A 21793-nucleotide genomic window follows, 5' to 3' on the forward strand; every position below is an offset into this window, starting at 1 on the left:
TTTACAATAGCCAAGACATGGAAGCCACCAAAATGTCCATTGACAGATACTTGAATCAGAAGTTGTGGTATATATATATAGTCATAAAAAAGAATAGAATAATGCCATTTGCTGCAACATGGATGGACCTAGACATTATCATACTGAGTGAAGTAAGTCAGACAGAGAAAGACAAATAGCAAGATATCACCTACATGTGGAATTCTAAAAAATGACACCAACTTGTTTACAAAACATAAAGAGACTCACAGACATAGAAAACAGACTTATGGTTACCAAAGGGGAAAGGGCAGGGGGAGGGGTAAATTGGGAATTTGGGATTAGCAGATAGAAACTACTGTATACAGAACAGATAAACAGCAGGGTCCTACTGTATCACACAAGGAACTATATTCAATAGCTTATAATAACCTATAATGAAAAAAGATTATGAAAAGTGTATATATGTAATATGTACAAGTGAATCACTTTGATGTATACCATAAAAGGAGTTGGGTAGCTTTCCATCTTTTTATTTGTTTCACTTAATTTTAATTTTCCTGCAGAATAATTGCTTTTATGTGGTGATTCTATCCTTAACTTTACTTTTTTCCTGAGTACATTTTGTCTGATATTGCCATAGCTAAAACAGCTTTCCTTTAGTGAGTATTTCCATATTATATCTTTTTCTGTCCTTTTACTTTCAAATTTTCTGTGTCATGTTTTAGGTATATCTCCAAGAAAGATGATAAATGTGGATTTTTTTCCCTAATCAGTTTGGGACTTTTTAAAAACAGATAAACTAGTCAATTTCCAATATTTGTGATAATTGATATTTGGAATTATTTCTACTATCTTATTTGTGCTTTCACTAAAAAAGAAAAAAAGCTTTTTCTTTGCTTTGTATCCTATCATCCTTTCTATTATATTTGTCATGTATTCCTTATTTTTTTTTCCTTTTACTTATTTGGAATTTATAAATCCTGTTTCTATTATTGTAATGACTACACATGCTTATTTTATAACACTTAAGTTAATTAGCTTCCCTGGCCTCCTTTGAAATCATACAAGGACCTTAGGATACCTTAACGCTGACCTTTCCTCCCTCCACTTCACCATAGTCCCAAACACATCTGCTTTGTTTACCAATGTTTTGGTGCAAACTTTTTAACATCCCTAACATTTAATGTTGTTATAATAATAATTTTCTACAGTCACTTCTTACTCAGATTTACTTGTTTCTCTGCTTATTTCTTCTTGCCAGTCTTACCTTTTGTGTTTCTTTCTCTGAAATTCATCCTTTAGTAGCTCCTTCACTGAGAATCCGAAACTGCTAAACTTCTTAGGCTTTGTTTGAAAATTTATTGTACCCTCATTCTTGGGTGATATTTTTCCATTATCTTCTGGTCTCTATTGATGCTGGTGTTACGTCTGCTTAAGTCTAACTTCTGTGTCTTTGTAGGTAATTTTTGGTTTTCTCTGGTTTGCTTTGAAAACATGCTCTTCATTTTTGGTGTTTTGTGGTTTCACTAAGATGTGTCTTTATCTAGATTTTTAAAAAATCGTGCTTTAGATTTATTTGTGATTCATGAGTCCAAATAGTCATGTCTTTCATCAATTCAGGAACATATTCAACCTTTTCCTCTTTAGATTTTGCCTCTCCAAATTTCTCTTGTCTCTCTTTCTAGAACTCTTATTAGATGTGTATTTTTGTTTATTTCGTCTGTGCCCGTTGTCATATTTTCTATCTTAGTAATTCTCTGTGCTGAATTTTGGAAATTTTCATCAATTCTGCACTATAACCTGTCTGCTGAAATTTTTTCTGATTTTTTAAGTTTAATTTTTTTTGTTTTTACTATTTCTAAAAGCTCTTATTTTTTTTAGAGAATATTTCTGGCCTTTAAAATATTTACTTTGTTTTGTTCTGTCCTCATGTGTTTGAAACATTCTTTTAATTTTTTAGGCATTTTAAAAATGCTTTCTTTATAGTTCACCAGATAGTTTTTGACTTGAACTTCTTTGTGGTCTAATTCAGTTATTTATTTCTCTGGCTGATTCTCACTTTTAGTGTGGATTGTTTTCTTATGTGTTTTGTAAATTTATGTGAAAATTTGACCTCTTCAAGACTTTGTTTATGGAAATCCTATGTACCTGTGCTGAAAATATGTGCATTCAAAGCAATTTTTTATTGTTTTTACCAGGTGCCCCAGGGATATCTGCCTGTAACAAAATTTATTATAAATGCTTGACCTATGTTTTAAGACCAAGCTAGTAGTATAAATTCAAACCTAAACCTAAAAATGTTCTCGCCCATGTTTAAAAATTATTTTTTCCTCCCAAAATCCAGGAATAGGTAAATATGCTTCTTTGTCATCTCCCACTGCTAATGAATGATTTCTTTCTAGACCACTGTTTCACTAATACTGTTGTCATTTTGAGGGTCCTAGATATGTGAAGGTATCACATTTCAAACATCCTGTCTCATGCAGTTTCAAGGCCTCATTTGCTATCTTTGCATGGATGTCAAAATCTAAGTTCTTAGATACCAAGACCAATACTGCCTTTTGCACCTCTATATTTTTCTGGCATCTGTGGATGTCTTTTTATTTACTAGGAGTTCTTCATGTAAAGAATGTTCTTAAATATTCCTGTAGTTTTTAGGAATTTGCAGAAGGTTATCCAGAACAGTATTCTCCAACCATTTTTATATTCAGGCACACAGAGAAAATAATATTTATGCACGTAGGGAAGATGATATCTATGCAGAATGTTGGAGTACCTGGGGAATATTTGAAGGATGACCATATGAAGCTTAGTGAAAAAAATAACACATAATTTAAAAGTAGAACAAAAAATATACAGAGGATATCAAATGCTAAGTTTGTTTTTTAATCTTCAGTTTTTTAATTGAAACACTTGAGTTTTTTGTCTGTGAACATTACATTTTTATGTGAGGTTTTGATTTCTGAAGTGAATTACATGCAATTCCTGATCAATTTCAATGATGATCTCTTCAAATTCTTAATAGTCAGCCATTAATGTGAAACTGTTCACACAATAAAGTGATGAAATCTTTTAAAATGTTCAATATTTAATCCATATGAAATTATATTTAAGGCATATAACAGTTCTCCTTTCACTTATAAGTGCAATGTTGAAATTTCTTGTGAAAATCCAATGACTTTAAAATCTAATCAATCTTCTTGTTAAATGATTTAAGAGAAAGAAATATTTTAAAATAATGGTGACCCTTTAATTTGCAGAATGTGCAAACCTATTTAGAATAGTCCTTGGGATTAGCTTGAACATAATTAAGTGGGAAGTTTACTAATGATTGGACAAAAGTATTGGATATATGGGAAGACAGAGAATCAAGGCCACTGTCTGGGACTGAATGCAGACTCCTCACTACACCATCAGCAACATTGGTCCACTCCTTTGCCTACATCTGAAAGGGAGCTCATACTCCTCCATAGCATAATGCCCCTTAGTCAGGATGGGCACAGCTCCAGGCCTTGCACGTGGCTACCTCGAGAGCCTGTGCTGCAGGTCACCATTGCAAAGCTCTGATCGAGAGTACCATATTACTGAAACAGATTGGATTAAAAATTTTTAATATAAAAAGAGACAGAAAGAAATAACGGTTGGAATGAAGAAAGGAAGGGAGATATGAAATTGTAATAAATAAAAGATCTGGTTTCATTGAAGATAAGGGAGGAAAGCTCAATAAATATTGAATACCTAATCTTGGCTAGGTGCAGTATGCCAGGTGATTACTTATGTAATTTCACAGATCCTTACAACAGCTTTGTGAGGATTGTATTATCATCTCAATTCCAGATTGATTGTTTAAATCAATAACCAAAAACAATAATCATCTTGCCTGAGCTCACAGAACTAGTAGGGAACTGAATTTTAGTCTCAGATGTATGTCTGAAAAGTCCAAGATCTTATTTTCTTGAGTCAATGGGCATGGTAAAATTCTAGGTCTGCTGCTTACTAGTTATGTACTTTTCACTTACTTAATCTCAATACCACTTGCTTCATCCATTAGTAAGAGATAATAAATAGCCCCTGTCTCAAAAAGTTTATTATTCTAAAACAAATGAGATAATGCATGAGATATTAGATTGGGATGAGGCCCAAGCATCAATAATTTTTAAAAGCTATCTGGGTGATTCTAATATACAACCAGGTAATTTGAATGCACAAAACACTGAAATAATGAATGTTTAACTTAGAATATGATGCATAGAAAGTCTCAGAAGTTGTTAGTTATTATTATGGTTGTTGATGTTAAAGTTACTTCATGGATGCAGTTTCTTCTGATGTATTTTGAGTAAATAGCTAACAATTAATCATAAAATATGGAAAGCCAAGATTTCCTGTACTGCTTACTTCCAAATATCTTTGGTTCTCATAACCATATGCTGCATTGCTAAACAGGCTAAATAAACATTAAAAAAATGCACAGGGTGGGGAATAGTAAAAGATGGTGTTCTTTTTGCATGTGGTGTCATGAGAAAGTATGATCTTTATTGTCAGAACACCTAAGATTTAAGTCCTAGCTCTATCAGTTAGTAGTTCTGGGATTTGGTGGTCAGGGGGCAAGCCAGTTAGTTTTTATTACCTTCAGTTTCCTCTTGTCTAAAATTGGGCTAAAATAAACAACTTTTGCTTATGAATGGAGAAGCTAAATAATATAGATCATTTTAAACACCTGGGAAAATTTCTGGCACATAGTAGGATATTAAAGATCAATAAATAGTCCATTTTTTCATTTCTTCATTCCAGATTCACATATGTACATTATTTCCATGTTAGATTTTCCCCTGCATTTAGCATTAATCTAGATCTTGAAAGCACAGTGTGGCTGCCAGGTTCACTGGAAATGGATCTGACACCTGGAATCCCAGAAGAAAAAAGGGGGATTAAGCCCTGTGAGGTTCAAAGGCCATTTGTTCCCTTGATATTGATTTTCTTAAATCAGACAGTAGCCAAGACCCTGGGAGAAATAATTGAACTGACAACAGGCAGGTCCAGGTTATTAATAATGGAAGAGCTTTGGACATTCTTGATGACTTAATTTAGTGACAGAAGGGAGGTCTGAAACTGAAATGCCTGGAGATGGGGTCAGTGGCTAGGTCTCTGAGGAGAAAGGAAAACATGCATTATTCCTAAGAGCTTATTTTATATAAGAAAACATTTTATGGTAGTCCAAACATGAGGCCAGAGGAAACGGTTTTGATTTTCTCTTTTTAAAGAAAAACAAAATTTTAAAGGCTTGAAAAATTGCCACTATATTTATGTTTACTTTTGCCCTCATTTTGGAAAACAGACTTGCTTAAACTTAGGGAATTTTGGAACCTTAGTGAGTATCTCAAGGGTAGAAATCTCGGTGGTCTTACTTAACTTTTTTATCCCTTGGATCCAATATCAATTCTCCTATTAATTAACATGACTTTGCACAAGTTAGTTAACATCTCTGAGCCTTAATTTCCGCATCTATAAAGTGGAGATGTTAATATTTTTATTACAATTATAAGGGAATATTTTTAAAAATTTAAAAAGTATATAAAATTTCTGGCACTTTTACATTAATATCTCTCACACAGTAAATATTTGTTTATATGAGCTAATAAATCAATTTTGATGCTTCTTTCCTCTTGCACTTCCTCTGGATAGAAAAGCTAGCCTATGGTAACCTCTTGAAAGCTTTTAATTTTCTCTTGACAGTAGTCAAGAATATAGGCTGCCTTTTCCCTGGTTCTCATCCTCTCTTCTTTGGACTATTTCAGTGGTCATTTAATGTCTTTTAACTCCAGTTCTCTTTTCTTTCTCCATCTCTCCTCCCTACTTGTGACAAAGTTGTTTATTAAAACAAAGGCCTGATCTTTTTTAACTGTACTACCCCTCTGGAAGTGTTTTAGTCATTGAAAACACCCCACTCCCCAGTTTTACATCCCAGAGAGGGAAAGGAATTACCCAATTGTCTGTGCTCCTGTAAATTGATGCTGAGATCAGGGTTGAGCCCAGTATCCTTGGCCCCTAGCAGAGGATAACAAATGGGGAGCAGACATATATCCTCTAGTTTTAGTCAAAAGAGTGCTGAGCAGTTGCAGAATTTTTAAATTTCAATTTTGAACTCAGTTATTTTCTTTAGTTTTGTTGAACTTCAAATGCACTATTGTCACTCTAATGATAATATTCATTTCCATGAAAATTCTAGGTCAGCCTAGAGAGAGGGCGCAATTATTTTTTTCACAATTATTAATATTAATTAAAACTTATATAGCATTCACTATGCACCAAGCATGGTTTCAAATACTATACATGCATTAATTTATTTAATTCTCATCAGCAACCCTACATACCATCATTATCCCCACTTTTCAGATAAGGAAACTGAGGCACAGAAAAGTTTAGTAGCTTGGCAAGGTCACACAGTTTAAGAATGGTTGAGTGAGATTAAAACGCAGGCTTCCAGATTCCAGAGTGTGTTCTTAACCACTATGTTGAGATAGCAGAAACACACTGAATTTCTGTGGGCACCATTTATCCTCTTTGTGTTAGCAGCTAATCCATATGGCTCCCTTTAACCCTGCTTATTATTTCCAGTCCTAATAATCAGGAAATGGCAACTTCAGTAGCATAGTCTTCTGATAAACTTTTCCCTCTTTCTTTTTCAGAGAGTCATTTTCAACATTGTTAACTTCAGCAAAACCAAAAGTCTTTATAGAGATGGGATGGCCCCTATGGTGAAATCTACTAGCAGACCAAAATGGTAAGTGACCCACATAATGGGGGCTCTTTCTGGTTGTAGATTTTGACCCAAGTTTCTCTGCTGTATGGCTAGGGCTTAGCCTCACTGGCACTAAGAAGAGTTAGATGAGTCTGGACGGCTGTTGTCTGGGTTCTAGGTACTGTTCTTTGAGAATGTTGGAATAGGGGGCATAGTCCCATGTTTGGAGTCACTAGCATTCTGTTATGAGGGAAGGTACAGTTTGTTATTTGATAAACTTTCTGTCCTGTTTGCCTTTTATCATGATATCTTTAAGCATGATTAAAGTTGATTCTGGTCTCTTTTTTTCTAGCCTGAGCATATATATTGTACAATAATGTAGGAGGACATTGAGAACTACAATTTAGTAGATTTCCCTTGCTTTGCTTGTTTGTTGTGGTGTCTTTGTATAGATGTTATGTGGTTATTTTGGATGTTAAAGTTCTATTTGTCCCATTGCTATGGTGACAAGGATGAGGAGAGTTGGATATGATTAATAATAGTAACAATGATAATTAATAATAGTAATGATGATAATGATGATGATGATGATAATGACAATGATAATTTTAATAATAACTACTCTCACTTACAGAGAAAGCCGATTCTTTGTCAGGTGTTTTACAGTTGCTGTCACTAGTCTCACAACATATTGCAAGGGAGATTTTAAATATTCCTATGTTACAGATAAAGAAATTGAGCCTAGGAGAGGTTAAGTACCTTCTCATGACCATATAGTAAACGGAGAAGCTTGTGTTATTTTTACTAACCCACACTGACATTCAAAGCAATTAACTTATTCATCTATCCATTCATTTACTCATTCAGTAAACACTGACTGAATGTATCAAAATGGATGTAACAGAGTTTTTAAAAACAGAAACCAGTGTTACTCATCTATCACACAGTAGGTGTTAAATGAATGCTTATTGAACCGAACTGAATTCATGATGAGAATTTACATGTAAAGTGCCTGGCACTTGCTAAGTGCTCAGTAAATGTCATCTATTATTAATAGTACTATGTAGAACACAATACAAATGCAAGGGATTGTTAATATTATTCTAACTTTGATTCCTATTCAAATTTTAATAACTAGTGAGAAGATCATCTCAAAATGTCTATATTTATAGATAGCTAGCAATTCATAAATATTGAATTGTGCATTTATCTACAACTGATACTTGGCAATTTTCTATAAATGCTGGGCTGAGAAGCTCAGGTTTGTAAAAGTGTAGGCATTTGATGATGATAATCAAAACTGTTTACTGAAAGATAAAAATATCTTCCTGGGCTTTTTTTTTTTTTTTTTTTACTTTACTGCATCAAGTTAACCATACTGCTGTTCCTCAATTTCCTTTTGACAATGGGAGCTGAGCAAGGAGTAGGCCTTTGCTTTGAAAAGTCTCTGAATTCAGCCTGAATGGATAATAACAGAGCATTTCTCTGTGTAACAGACATATGTGTAGATGCGTACTTCAAATCTTGCCGACAAAGGACATCACTGTTCATTTGCTCACAAGGGCCTTAAAATAACATTGTACTTCCTTTACTGGGCTCTATGTTGGGGATCTTATGTTGCAACAATAATCACCATTTCATTTCCCCAAGTGTTCACTTCTGGAGTCTTCTCTTTGTGTGTGCTTTTGAAAATCCTTAAACCTTAGTTATTTCATTTTGTTGGTTTTGTTTTTTCATGAACTATCATTTGTGTTCTCTCTGTCAGGACTCTTGACAAGATTTTGAAATATTAATATATTATAATGCCTTTGAATTAAGTTAGTGTTCTTATCCAATGTTGGTAGGCTCTCAGCAGTGTCCATTATCCAGATTGGGCTTCTCTGATGGTCTGAAAGAGTTTAAAGTTTCAGAACCAAGTTTGTTGCAGTTGAAGCCAGTAAGGCACAAGGTACCAGACTAAATCAAGTTGTTGATATGTCTAATCTCTCCTCTTTTTCACTTTACTATCCTCAGACCTTGGATGAAATGCTTTTCACCTTCTTTCACACTCCCCTTTCCTCAAGCCAGACATTTGGCTATTTCTTTACTTATTAGGACTTTATTGAGCTTCTTAATGTACCATGCTCTATTCTAGATACTGAGGATGAAGTATGAATATGACAGAAATGATCTGTTCCCAAAGGCAACTTTCAATTTGGAATTTTATTAACTGATCTCTACAGGTCATAATTGTTACTGTCCTTTCTACTGGTTTGTTCTGAAGATTCTTTCTGACCCTTTGGTGCTTTCTACCTAAGACTTTCTTCCACTCCGTGTGTGAATTATCGGTACTAGAACCTATCTTCCAGTAAGCATTATCCTAAATGTTCCCAGGGTAACATAAAGAAGTGCATGTGACTGTTTGACTCTTACATTATTAGGTTTTACTGGTCTTATGGAATTCCACAACTTAGGATTCTAAACAATGTCCCGACTCAAGGCTGACAAATGCTGTACAGATCTCAATATTAGACTATCTGCTCTAGTGTCTCCCTAATTTTAGTTTCCCCAATACCAGGGCAACCACCACAACAAAAGGAGAAGTAGCTGATCCTTTTCTTGTCTAGGGACTTTACCTCCTTTAATATTACAAATAGGCCTTGGAAATACTCTTACCTCGTGACAAACATTAAAAACTCTAAATTTCCTGGATGGAATGTATGCCTAATTGGGAAAAAAAAAAAACTTTCTTCCCGTTTTCAAGGTGAAATAAACATTCTTCTTCACCTGTCACAGCGAGCTGTAACTGATTCCAAACAAAGATGCCTTCAGGCCTTAGCATAGGTCTGGTAATGAATTAGTTATAGAAAGCAAATGAGCAAAAAAAAAAAAGCAACTAAAAAGCCATTATGCAAATAAATATATGGCCACTCAAGGCTGCTGTGCCTTGAGGAGATGGAGTGAGCATACCTAGCAGCAAAATTGAGAAGCTGGAAGATTCAGGAGTATTCTGCCTATTTTAGTTCACTCTAATTCTGTTTACATATTAGACTTCTAAGGATTGTTGGTTGTTAGGACTCTGTACCATCAAGGTTTTGCCACCAAAACTCATTAATTTTTTTTAATATTGTCAACGGCTGAAATTGCTATGTGCTAGACACCACTAGAAAACTGGTATTACGAAACAGCAGATAATATGTACTCTTGCCTATGCAGAAACTAAGCCTAGGGTATTTACACAGCTAGTAAGTGGTGGCATTAGCCAGAGACCTCAGGAGTCCACCTTTACTGGTTCTCCCATATCCCATGCATGGGAAGAGGGGAGAAAAGGGCATGCAGCTGTGTGGCCTTTGTAGATATGAAATAACTTCTCTGACTGACTTCTCCATCATAGTAGATTGAGGGGATTGAACTAAATCTTACAGGTAGCTTTCATTTAACACATTTTTATTGCACATCTAACTTTGTGCTAGGTACTGGGGTGATAAATATGAATCTGACTTGGATTATATCTTTAAAATTTTGTTTTTTAGAGGTTTAAATGAAACACAAACATAAGTAAGTACAATGTAGGGAGCACTGTACTAGAAACTATTAGGGTGGTATGTGAAGTGTGCCATGGATTAGAGATGAAGAAGAAAACAATACTATTAGGACTGTGGGGAGGAAGGGAGAACCTTTGGAGGCAGGCGGTATTTCAGTTAGACCTTGAGGGAATGGGACAAGAACAAAATTAAGGAAATGGATTCCAAATAGAAAATATAACATGATGAGCCATGATACCTCTTATATGAGCTGAGCCTCATTGTAAAAAGTGCATAATAATACCGTCTCATAGAGTTATTATGAGAAATACATGTAAAATGGATGTGTAAATACTTTTTAAAGTCTCGAGGATCTTATTAATTCAATAAATTTATTGACACTTTTCTATTCCTCTGACTCACCCAAGACTGACTGGAGGAACATTATTCCTTCCTTCTGTTCCTTCCTTCCTTCCTTTCTTCTTTTCTTCTTTCCTTCAGCATGTCATTAAATGCTTAGTGAGTAGTTACAGTGGACCACGAATTATGTTAAGGTATTAGAATTAAACAAGAGAGATATGATTACTGTTCTCATAAAGCTCACTCACAGTCTACTGGGCTAGATGCTAAATATGTAATTTTAGATAATATGGTAACTATTGCAACAGGGGGAATTCATCATGCTATGGAAACTATTCAGCATGCTATATAGCATTTAAGATTTAGTCTTCATCAAGGATAAGAGACCTTCCTTAGTCATATTATTTATGCTGAAAGATGAATAAAAGTTAGATTATAGTGAATGGGAATATGCGTGAAGTAATAGAATGTGTTTGAAGACCAGATGTTGAAAGAGAACATTACATCGTTGATGAGCAAAAGCCAATGTGATTGGAGAATGGAATTATAAGGAGAAAGACTGGAGAGGTAGGAATGAGTGAAATTGAGGTGAGCCTTGTAAACCAAGGTAAAGAGTTAGATTTAATTCTGAGGGCAATATAAAGAAATTGAAAGTATTAACCTGGAGCAGGACATGATTGGTATTTTAGAAAGATTAGTCTTGTTGCTGAATAGAGAATATCTTGGAGAGGAAGACAATTGTTTATAGAGTCTTTGCAATACCTTGACTTGATGGTGGATTACAGTGGTAACAGTACTGATGAAAGCAAGTGGATGGATTTGAGGGTTAACAGAAGATTAAATAAACTTGACTTTGTAACTGACAAAATGTGGAGGGTAAAAGAGATGGGGGAATCCTACATGACTCCCGGGTTTTCTGGAATGGGCAACAGAAGGGTTGTGGTGGAATTTCCTGAAGATAGGGACGATATGACAAGAGATAATTTTGTCAGATTTGTTTTGATAGGGAAGATGATGAGCTTGTTCTTGGAATTATTCAGCCAGAGGTGCCTGGGAGACATCCAAGCAGAGATGTCAAGTAGGCAATAGGGTATCCTGACAAGAAACTCAGGAGATGAATATGGAGGTGTAGATTCAATAGTTAGCAGTCTACAGTTGATAATTAGACCAGTGGGAACAGATGTGATCCCCCAGGGTGGTTGTTTGGAGTGAAGAGAGAAGATTAGGACAAGGCTCTGAGGAATCCCCATTTAAAGGTCAGGTAGAGGATGAGAAACTCACAGAAGAGGATAAGAGGGACAAGCCAGAGAGTAGAAAGAACACCAAGAGAGCATGGTCTCATGGAACCAAGGAAAGAGACTTTTCCAAAAGGAGAGAGTGGCTAACACTGCCTACTGCTACTGAGAGGTCAAAGATCAACTCTTTAAATGCTCAGGATTGTAGTAACATGGCGATTATTAGATGCTTTGGTGAGTGCACATTCAGTGATGTGGTGAAAATTCAAGCCAGTTAGGGGACTGAGAAAGTGTGATAAAATAGAGACCATAAATATAGACAGAAGTTTAGTTACAAAAATGGAAGAAAGAGATACAAGCCAATGTGACAGATAGCAAGTAAACAAAGAATTATAATATTGTTTTGAATTAAGTGCAGTGATATAGTTATGTACAAATAAGCAATAGATTCATATTTTCCATTATTCTTAATATAGTGATAATCTTTAGGCTTACTCTTGTCAAAAGATATCTAAAATTTTGAAATCAGTGATATTTTTCCTGAAATAATGGTTGCTTTACACTATTATTACAAAAATAATGTTTTTTGAAAACTTCTAAATTGATGAATTAATATTTTGTAAAACAAATAAATCATATATTTAAAACTAAATTACATCCCCTCCCCCTTCATAAACCTATCTTCCTTCCCATGTTTATTTTTCTATGTAGCACTTACTTCCATCTAGCAGACTATAATGTATTATTTATTTTATTCACAGCTTCTCCCTCTATTGGAAAGTAAGCACCATGAGAATAGGAAGTTTTGCCATTTTAAAATTCAATTCTGTATCCATAGCATCTAGAACTGTACCTGGCATATAGTAGGTTCTCAAAAAATTTGTTAAATAAGTGAATTAATCCATTATCCCTGCAATAAACCTAATAATGACTTTTAATTTTACATTTTCCTTTTTAGTTTGTTTCTTCCATGGGCACATTTTTACATAGCAAGAATCAAATATATATGCCTATTTGTAGTCTATTCTTTTCACTTAACATTATATCAAAGCAATTTCTCATGTTTTCTCTTAATGTTCATTATATCATAGTTGGAGAACTTTTCACCATTTTTATGTATCATAAATTACTGTATCATATTCCTATTTCTGGACATTTACATCTTCTATGTATTTTTTCTAAAGTAGATACTATTATTTAGATTTAGGTTTATTAAATTATTTTTAGAATCAGTTTCTAAGGGAGAGATTGGTTAATTATTATAAGCTTATGCTTCATATGCTCTCAAAAATGTTGTATCAAATTAAACTATCACTCTATTAGTTCACTGCAATCTATCACTCTATCAGTTTTACTGCAATCTGGACAGTGTTAAGAATTGACATTGAAGGAAACTGACTAATTTAGGAGTTGTAAAATGGTCCTTGCAGTTGTTTTGTTCTCATTTAAGTTTTAAATTTAAGAACATTGGCATTAATGCAATGCTACAAAGTCATGTTTCCAAAAATAAATATATATGCATTAAAAAGAAAAGGCGAGATATTATAGACATCTGGTTCTGGGACAAGATGGAGTAGATGCAATTCTCCCTATTTCTCTAAGTATAGCTAAAAACCATATGCATTATTTATGGAACAAACATAGAAGACTCTGAAAGGTGAAGAGAAGAGGGAAGACTGGTTAGATTTCTCAGGACCTGAGAAATGATACAGGATAAATACCCTGGGTTTTGTTGTTGCTTCATAGGTGCCAAAATGGTTGCGTGAGAAGTCAGCAACCTGGAAATGCCAATGGGCACAGACAAAAACCAAACCTTCCTATAAACCTGTTCTTGCTAAACAAAGGGCTAGGAAAAGAGCAGCCTACTAAGATGGAGGACTTTGAGACAATAGTTGCCTATGCTAGCCAAGCACTGTCGAAGAAACCTACAGCCCCATTTTCTTCCTCACCAGAGTGGAGAGCCTAGGCTTCCATTTTTGTTCCAAGCCCCTGACCAGTGGTGTCAGAAAAAAATAGGGAACTGGGACTTTCATTCCAGCTGATCAGTAATGATTCCCTTTCTCCTCTGTATGATGTCAGACCACATGAGGAATCTGGATTTCCACCCCTCACTTGAGGATGGGAATAGTAGCAGAGTGCAGGGGAAAAAAGAGAAAGGAATCAATGAATGTGAGGATGTAACAATAGAAGTTACCCTTTCTAAACAGAGAAGAAAAATAGAAAAAAAAAAAAACAGGCCCTCAGGGACCTATGGGATGATAAAGCTAACATTCATGTTATTAGAATTCCAAAAGAAGATGAGAAAGAGAGGACTGAAAAAAGTGTTTTAAATGGTGAGAATCTTCTCAAATTTGACAAAAGACACAAACCTGCAGATCTGAGAGACTGTGTGAACCTCAAACAGGAAATACTGAAGGAAAACTATACCAAGAAATACCATAATCAAACTTCTGAAAACTAAGAGCAAAGAAAGAACCTTGAAAGCAGTGAGAGGAAATAAGCCAGAAGGAAATGGCATAGTGTTTCTCAGATCCTGAAAGAAAAGAATTGTTAACCCAGAATGCTATATCCAGCAAAAATATCTTTGTAGCATGAAAGGGGAAATCAAAACATTCTAGAGAAAGAAAAAACTAAGAGTATTTGTCACCAGCAGACTTAACTCTAAACGAGTGGGTAACGGAAGTTCTTGAAGCAGAAAAAAATAAAGTAAAAGAAGCATTCTTGGAATATCAGAAAGAAAGAAACAACAGAAAAGAGTACAAATATGGGTAAATACAATAAACTTTTCTTTTTCTCTTTTTTATCTAAATTATGTTTGATTTTGAAGCAGAAATTTTAACAGTGTCTGATGTTTCTTATGCATGTGGAGGAACTATTTAACACAATTATATTATATATGGATAGGTAAAGGGACTTAAAAAGGAAGAAGTGTTTCTACACTCTAACTGGTAAATGTCAACACCAATAGATTGTGATAAGTTCTGGATGTATATTATAATATGACGGTGAAGGAGAGGGGGTGGGTGTGAACATAAAGAGGCAGTAGCATCAGGGAGGTCTTTGCTGTGATGAGATAATTCTGTATTTTGATTGTGGTGGTGGTTACATGTGATACAGTGGTATAGAACTATACACACACATTGTAGTCATGTAAATTTCCTGATTTGATGATGTACTATAGTTATGAAAGATGCAGCCTTTGAGGGAAACTAAGTGAAGGGTATATAAGATCTCTCTGTACTGAGAGTTTCACAAATCCATCAGCATCTATAATTACCTCAAAACAAAAAAGTTAAATCTATATTACTTAACTCTCCCCACTCACAAAAAAAAAAGTCCCCAAAGTGTTTGAAGTTTGAAGAATGTGAAAAAGTACAGAAGAATATGAGGCTGTATATGAATGTCAGGAGAAAACATGGGGAAGGGTCGTTTGAAGCCAGAGATGTAACAAAAGGAAGAAACTCTAAAAGATTAGTCTAAACTGTGACCTGAGAAAATGTGGAATTAGAAATAGGGCAGTGGGGTGAGAGTAACATGGACTTGAGTCTTCCATCTCTGGGTCTTCTGCTCGCTCATGGAATGAACCAGGAGTAAATCATGTAACCTCTCTGTGCCATTTTCCCACACAGAACCCAGCGAGGTTGTCCACTGTGTGCTGCCTGGAGAAAGTTTTTGCCCAGGTGGGGATAGAACCCAGGCCATTATCTTTCGTTTTCTCCAGAGCAGTTGTGTTTTTGTCCTCTTCCCTTATCAGTGATCTGAATCAAATTTTGTTTTAAAAAAGAGATACACTAATTTCCCTCCCCTCTCTATATAAAATAGAGATCATTATCCATAGTCTTTCAGATGGGGAAATAGAAACCAGAAGAAGACAGATGACTTACCCCAAATCATAACAGCAAATAACTGTAAACAGAGCCTGGAGCCCACGTGGAACTGACTTGTAGGCCTATCACTTTCCTCACTGCTGCCTTCAAATACAGCTTAAAAACTTTGAACTTGGTGACAACTTCTATCAAGTTCCAGCTACTTAGTTTTATACAGTGCATCCTTCCAGTAGGAGCTATCCAGCAGAGGTATGTGGTGAGTTATACAACTGTTTCAGTGAAGCATTCCCTGTCCTAGGAGGGCAGGGCCATTCTATCAGTCTCAGGGTTCCCAATTAAATTATAGGGCATGCTGGCAAAGTATTATTGTTACTAATATTGTTTAATTTCAGAACTCAAATGGAAGGAAGCACAGAAGGGAAGAGGGAAAGAAAGAATCCATGCTACAATCCCAGTCAGGGGATAGTGGGGCAAATGAGGAAATGAATCAGACCCAAAGAGAATTTTCTGATCAGTGAATCAAAGGTGGTGACTTTCAAGATCCCCTCAACTCAAACTGTGGCCTCAGTTATTAGGATTCTAGGCAGTTTGCGTGGAATTCAATTCAGTTCAAGATAAATGCATATCATTCTTGTGCTGATGTGCACAAGAATTGTGCTAGGTGTTTTGATTCTCTCAGAACTTTGGAAAGGATATCTATCACTTTCTTAGTTATACAAATGAGAGTACTGAACTTGGGATGATTAAGTAATTTACTTTTGTAATTTAGGGAAACTAGTACATGGCAGAGCTGGGATATGAATACAGAGTCGTTAATTTAAATCTGAATCATCTTCCCTATTTTAATATAGTAGTGGTTAAGAGCTTAATTACGCTCTGTAGTGGGAGAATCTGAATTTGAACCTAACTGTTGTGTCTGGCATGGGGAGGATATGTGACTTGCTCCAGATCATATGTCAAATAAGTACAGTACAGAGCCTGGTGTCCACATGGGACTGACTAGCAGACCCATCACTTTCCTCAGTGCTGCCCCACTGCCCCCTTTTGCTTTCACTTCAGGAAAAAGGGCTGAAATGTGGTAGCTTGGTGTAGGGGAAAGAGCACTGGTTTTGCAGTCAAATAGTTGAAACTGAACTCAAATCTCAGCTCTTGCCTTTGGGCAACACCAATAACAGCTACCATTAATTAGCCTTAAATAATACCTCAAATAAAAAATAACCTCAAATAATGTGCTGCTTGAATGATTTGTCTCACAGCAGACAGGCCAGGACTTGAGTGAGGAGACCCAGTGTTTGTGATATGTGATGCCAGCATCTCAGGAGGAAGGAGTCAGTGACAACCTAGCCAAAAGCCCTCATTTTGCTCACAAAGAAACTAATGGCGAGAGAAGTATTTGTTTAAAGATTACAAAGACTCTGCAAGAATTAGATTTGTACCCAGTCCTTATAAGTCTTTGGCCACAATATGAAACAGTCTGCACAACATTTTATTGTTACAAAATGATTTTGTATCATGGTATTATCACAATAGCTCCAGGAGGCAGGAAAGTCAGAGGTTATCACCTCCAGGTGAGCACACCTGGGCTAAGAAAAGGGTCTCATAACTACTACTCAAGATCAGAGAGCAAAGCCTCTACCCAGATCTCTGTGACCTTTGGCCATGCTGTTTCCATTATCCACTCCTGACTGGCGGGGTGACAAGCCATCCTGGTTTGCCTGGAAGTATGGGGTTTCCTGGGATGTAGGGATTTAGACTTTAGTTTTAAATTGAGAATTTTCTAGGAAAACCAAGACAAATTGGTCACTCAGCTCCTGAGTGAGGAGGCAGAAATGAAGTCTCAGGGGGAGGAAACTAAAGACAGAACAAAATAAAGAGTCTATGTTAATATTGGGAAGATAAAACCAAAGGCCACTGAAACTATTGGCCTAGTCCACTAAAACTCTCACCAGTTTTATCATTAATGCTAATGTTATTACCAATTACCCTTGAACATTTTCCTATAAAATAATACTACCTAAAGCTATATTTGCATTTAGGCTAAGTTTCAAAGTGCCCCCTTTCCGCCATAGGTTAAGGATCACTAAGAAAACTGAGCATTTCTGTGAAAACTTACAGTGGCATTATATTAAAATGCCCATGTAGTTTAGTATTTTAAGAGCTAGAAAATGTAGTAGAAAGAGATCCAGAATAGCAACCAAAAATCTGAGTCCTAGTCCTGGCAATACTGTTCTGAGATTTAAACAATCAAAAAAGATCTATATTATAGAAAAATCATTGTATGAAAAGGTGTTCATTATGGGGTAGTCAATAATGACAGAAACTCGAACCAACCTACACGTCCAAAATCAGGAAAATTATTAAGTAAATTATAGTGTGTCAACTTGAATGTAGTATTATGCAGACATTAAAAATAGTTTCTAAGCATTTGTAATAACATGGGAAAATGCTGATCTTATGTAAAGTAAAAAGTAGACTATAGTACTGTATATAATTGTTATAATAGTATGAAACCTACATATATATTAAATACACACACATATAATACTGTTAACTGGTGTCTTTGGATGATAAGATTATGGTGGATTTTTATTTCCTTAGAGATTTTGTACTTTTAGAAATTTTATAGTTTTTTATTTGTGAAAGATTAAAGTAATAGTTAATAAAAATAAAATAATTTGTTAAATGATCTTAAAAATTACTTATACTTTTCCAAGACTGTTTCCTCATCTTAGTAAATGGTTATAATGTATCCTATCCTTCTGACCTCCCAGGATATTAGTGAGATCAGTAAAGACACTGGGAGTGAGAGAGTAAGAAGCATTTGGAAATATAGGCCATGACCAAAAGTCAAATTCTTATTAAGAGATAAGATAGATGAACATGTAACCCTACCAGTCACCTGTGGCAGTGATGTACCAGAAGTGCATGTGTCAGCTTGCAAAGGCTGATTATTAAGTTTTCAGCAATTTTGTGAGCTGCTTTTAAAACCACCGGTAGCTTGAAACCATCACGTATTTATATCATACAAAATTGGAAAATGTTATAGATCAAGCCTTTACATGACCTTAAGACAGAAATTCAGATAAATTTATTATAAATTCAACTGTGAAAGAACACATGGAGGAAATCTCTCTGGGTAAACTGACTAAAAAGCTCTAGACTACCTTCTCAACTCTCTAGTCATGGGGGTCTCTTTGTCAGGACTCATGACCTGTGCCTCAGGAAAATGGGCTGCCTGAAAAACAGGACTCCTAAGGGAGAGAAGCCAGAGGGTGCTGAGAAATCATGCTTCAGGCAGCTAGGACTCACATCTGCTGCAGCTGGAGGAGTTGTGCCACAGTGGCACCGGCACCTCTTGAATGTTGTGAGAGGCTGAAGAAATGAATGAAAATGGAGATTCTTGTGTATTAACAGGACTGTGTCTCATTTAGGTTTCCAAAAGGAATCAGATGACATACCACGTTAGGACAATTTGAGGAAGATTTATTCATAAAGGGCTATTGTGTTAAGGATGGGTGGTGTAGAAACACAAAAGATAGTGCAAGAACCTGGGCTAGCAGCAGCAGAATTGTCACTACCCTTAGAGGAGGGGAAGATTATTGCAAGCTAGAAAGAAGAGTTGTATAGAGTAGGCTGCTTTGAAAGGAGCAGTGGCCTTCTATCAAGAGAAATAGCCAGTCTTATAGGAAAGCATCCAGGGAAATAAATACCTCTGCCCCTTCCTGCCTCTGATTTCTTGCTAGACGTTCCCACTGGAAGACCTGAACAGAAGCCAGGAGCACAGAATACAGTTGATGTAATCCATAGAGGTTGGCTATCTTGGGCAGAGAAAAGGATACAGAAGGATGGAAGAGTGTTATAGGGGAGCAAGTGCATATATCCAGCACAGCACAGCTTCAGATTCTAGCTGACACTGACCTGAGTCCTTGTTTTCTTATGTAAAATGTGTGTAATAATACCCTGCTTTTCAGGATGGTTTTGAAGATTTGATACAATGGATGTGAGTCACCTGATGTATAGTAATGCATCCAGAAATAGTGGCAATTATTATTGTACTATATTACATCATATGATTGAGCTTTATTTCTCTTATCAGTAAAATAGAGAAAATACTAATTCTGACCAATGTTTACTATAATTATAAACATTAACCTTTGGATGTAAAAGCATTCCATGAAATATGGTGCTTTAAATAATATTAAATATAAGATGGGCTCCATACTCTTGATGAGGGCTGAAAACTCAGCTTTCTGTTCTAGATCCATTGGGTTGGAAGCTTCACAAGTATAGTCTTTGTTTTATTTAATGCTGTACCTCCAGTACCTAGACAGACTTATCACACAGTAGATGCTCAGTAAATAATTGTTAATTAAAAACTCTTTTTAAAAATCTCCTGGTCTTTCTCATTGGACTAATGCTCTGAGAATGCTCCTTGGTGCTGACCCTTCCCTACAGCTAGGACTGCCTTGTTCTTCCAATGGTTACCTTCTGTCTGGTGAGGAAGTCTTAAGCCTACCTATCTCCTGACTTTCCTTTCCGTGTAATCCAGCACAAAGCCTTGGTTCTGTTCAGTCTGATCCCTCTCTTGCCTGCCCCTGTCCCCATTCCAGTCCTCTGGCACAAGTCAGACTCAACCACCCTCTTACACACTGCATTTGTTCTTGCCACTAAGAATGTCTTACCCACTTTGTCTACCTATAGAAATCCTATGCCCCAGTGTCCTTTTTTATACCTCAGACTTTGCACATCCTCTTCCTATGCCTGGAATACTCTTCCTTTTCCCTTTCCTTCTCCTTCTTTTCCTGGATAACTCCCATATTTGCATCAGCTTAGATGCCATTCCTTTGGGGGAAACTTTATCACTCAAATCACTAGGATGAGATTAAGCATTCATGTACTCATACAGCTTCCTCCTGTTATATACTGTGCCCCACATCCCTGTGAATTTGACTTCCTTCCCCTATAAAACTGTAAGTCTCTTGAGGACATGACAAATTTATCTGTCATGTCACAGTGTCTATATATATTAGGGTAGGCTAACTGTTGTATTAGATCGAAATGTCTAGTGGATCAAGCAAATACTTTTTTTTTCTTTATCATGAACAAATGGACAGGACATCTCTTTATTAGAGAGTCATTCAGGGACCCAGGGTGACTGTTATCTTCAATGCATAGCTTCCAGGGTTACCTGGGCATCATCTCTGTTCCAGCCAGCTAGATGGGAAAAGAGGTAGGAAGATCTCACATGGGAGCTTTTCATTAGCAGTCCTGAAAGTGGCTCATATTACTTTCAGTCAAATTCTGCAGGCTGAAATGTAGCTTAATGGCCAAATCTGACTGTAAAGAAAGTTGTGAAATGATGTCTAGCTGCGTGTTCAGGAAGAAGTGGTGAGCATGGATTTTGCTTAGTAGCTGGCAGAGTTGGCTCTATTCCCATATATAGGTACTCAAATATTTATTAAATGATTAAATGTATTTCTTCTTAACAGCTCATGTCACACAAGTAAAGACTTTCCTGATTCTACCAAAAAATATTTGTGTTTTCATCACTTTTGTGGCACTTACCTGAATTACAGTTATTTGTGCTCATATCTTACCTGACACCAAAAATTACAGATTCCCTGAGGGTAGCGTCTGGCATGTGAAGCGATGAGGTCTGTAGAAAAAGCACTGGCTTTGGAATCACACAGCCTCAGTGTAAGTCCTAGTCCTGCCAGTCATTCTGTGTGTGGTCTGGGTGATTTCCTTGGCCCTCTCAGCCTTAGTTGATGCTGTTGATATTCATGGCCCAGCTTATTTCTTTGGGCCTCTACTGATCTTTTTGGTTGTAAATCAACACCTTGAATTTCCTTTCAGTTTATGTTAACTGATAAGCATCACAATTAGATCAGATTGGACTTATTTGGGGCCATGTGTTTACCTGTTAGGGTAATTAAGTGGTTGGACCAGGAACAGAGACCAAAGATTTCTAAGGACCTTTCTTTTTCTCTGTGATTAATGAAGTCAAGATATGAGCTGACACTTAACTGCTGCTCAACTGAATTTAGGGATTCAAATTCATGATAATACAAGAAATAAAGATATGCCCAAAGATTTGTTTTTAAGGATGTTCATGGCAGTGTTCATTATAATTGGGAAAAATTATAA

General features: G+C 36.0%; 1 protein-coding gene across 9 annotated transcripts in view; it reads left to right on the forward strand.

The window, feature by feature from the left end:
* Positions 1-21793, forward strand: part of BEND5 (BEN domain containing 5) — a 925317-nt gene that overhangs the window by 463376 nt on the left and 440148 nt on the right. For all 9 annotated transcript variants that reach the window (XM_072974483.1, XM_072974486.1, XM_072974480.1 and 6 more), the window contains one exon: positions 6669-6763. In XM_072974483.1, the coding sequence (XP_072830584.1) occupies positions 6669-6763 (95 nt within the window). The remainder of the gene's footprint in view (positions 1-6668; positions 6764-21793) is intronic.

Source organism: Vicugna pacos, chromosome 13 (genome assembly GCF_048564905.1).
Source record: "Vicugna pacos chromosome 13, VicPac4, whole genome shotgun sequence".
NCBI classification, from domain to species: Eukaryota; Metazoa; Chordata; class Mammalia; order Artiodactyla; family Camelidae; genus Vicugna; species Vicugna pacos.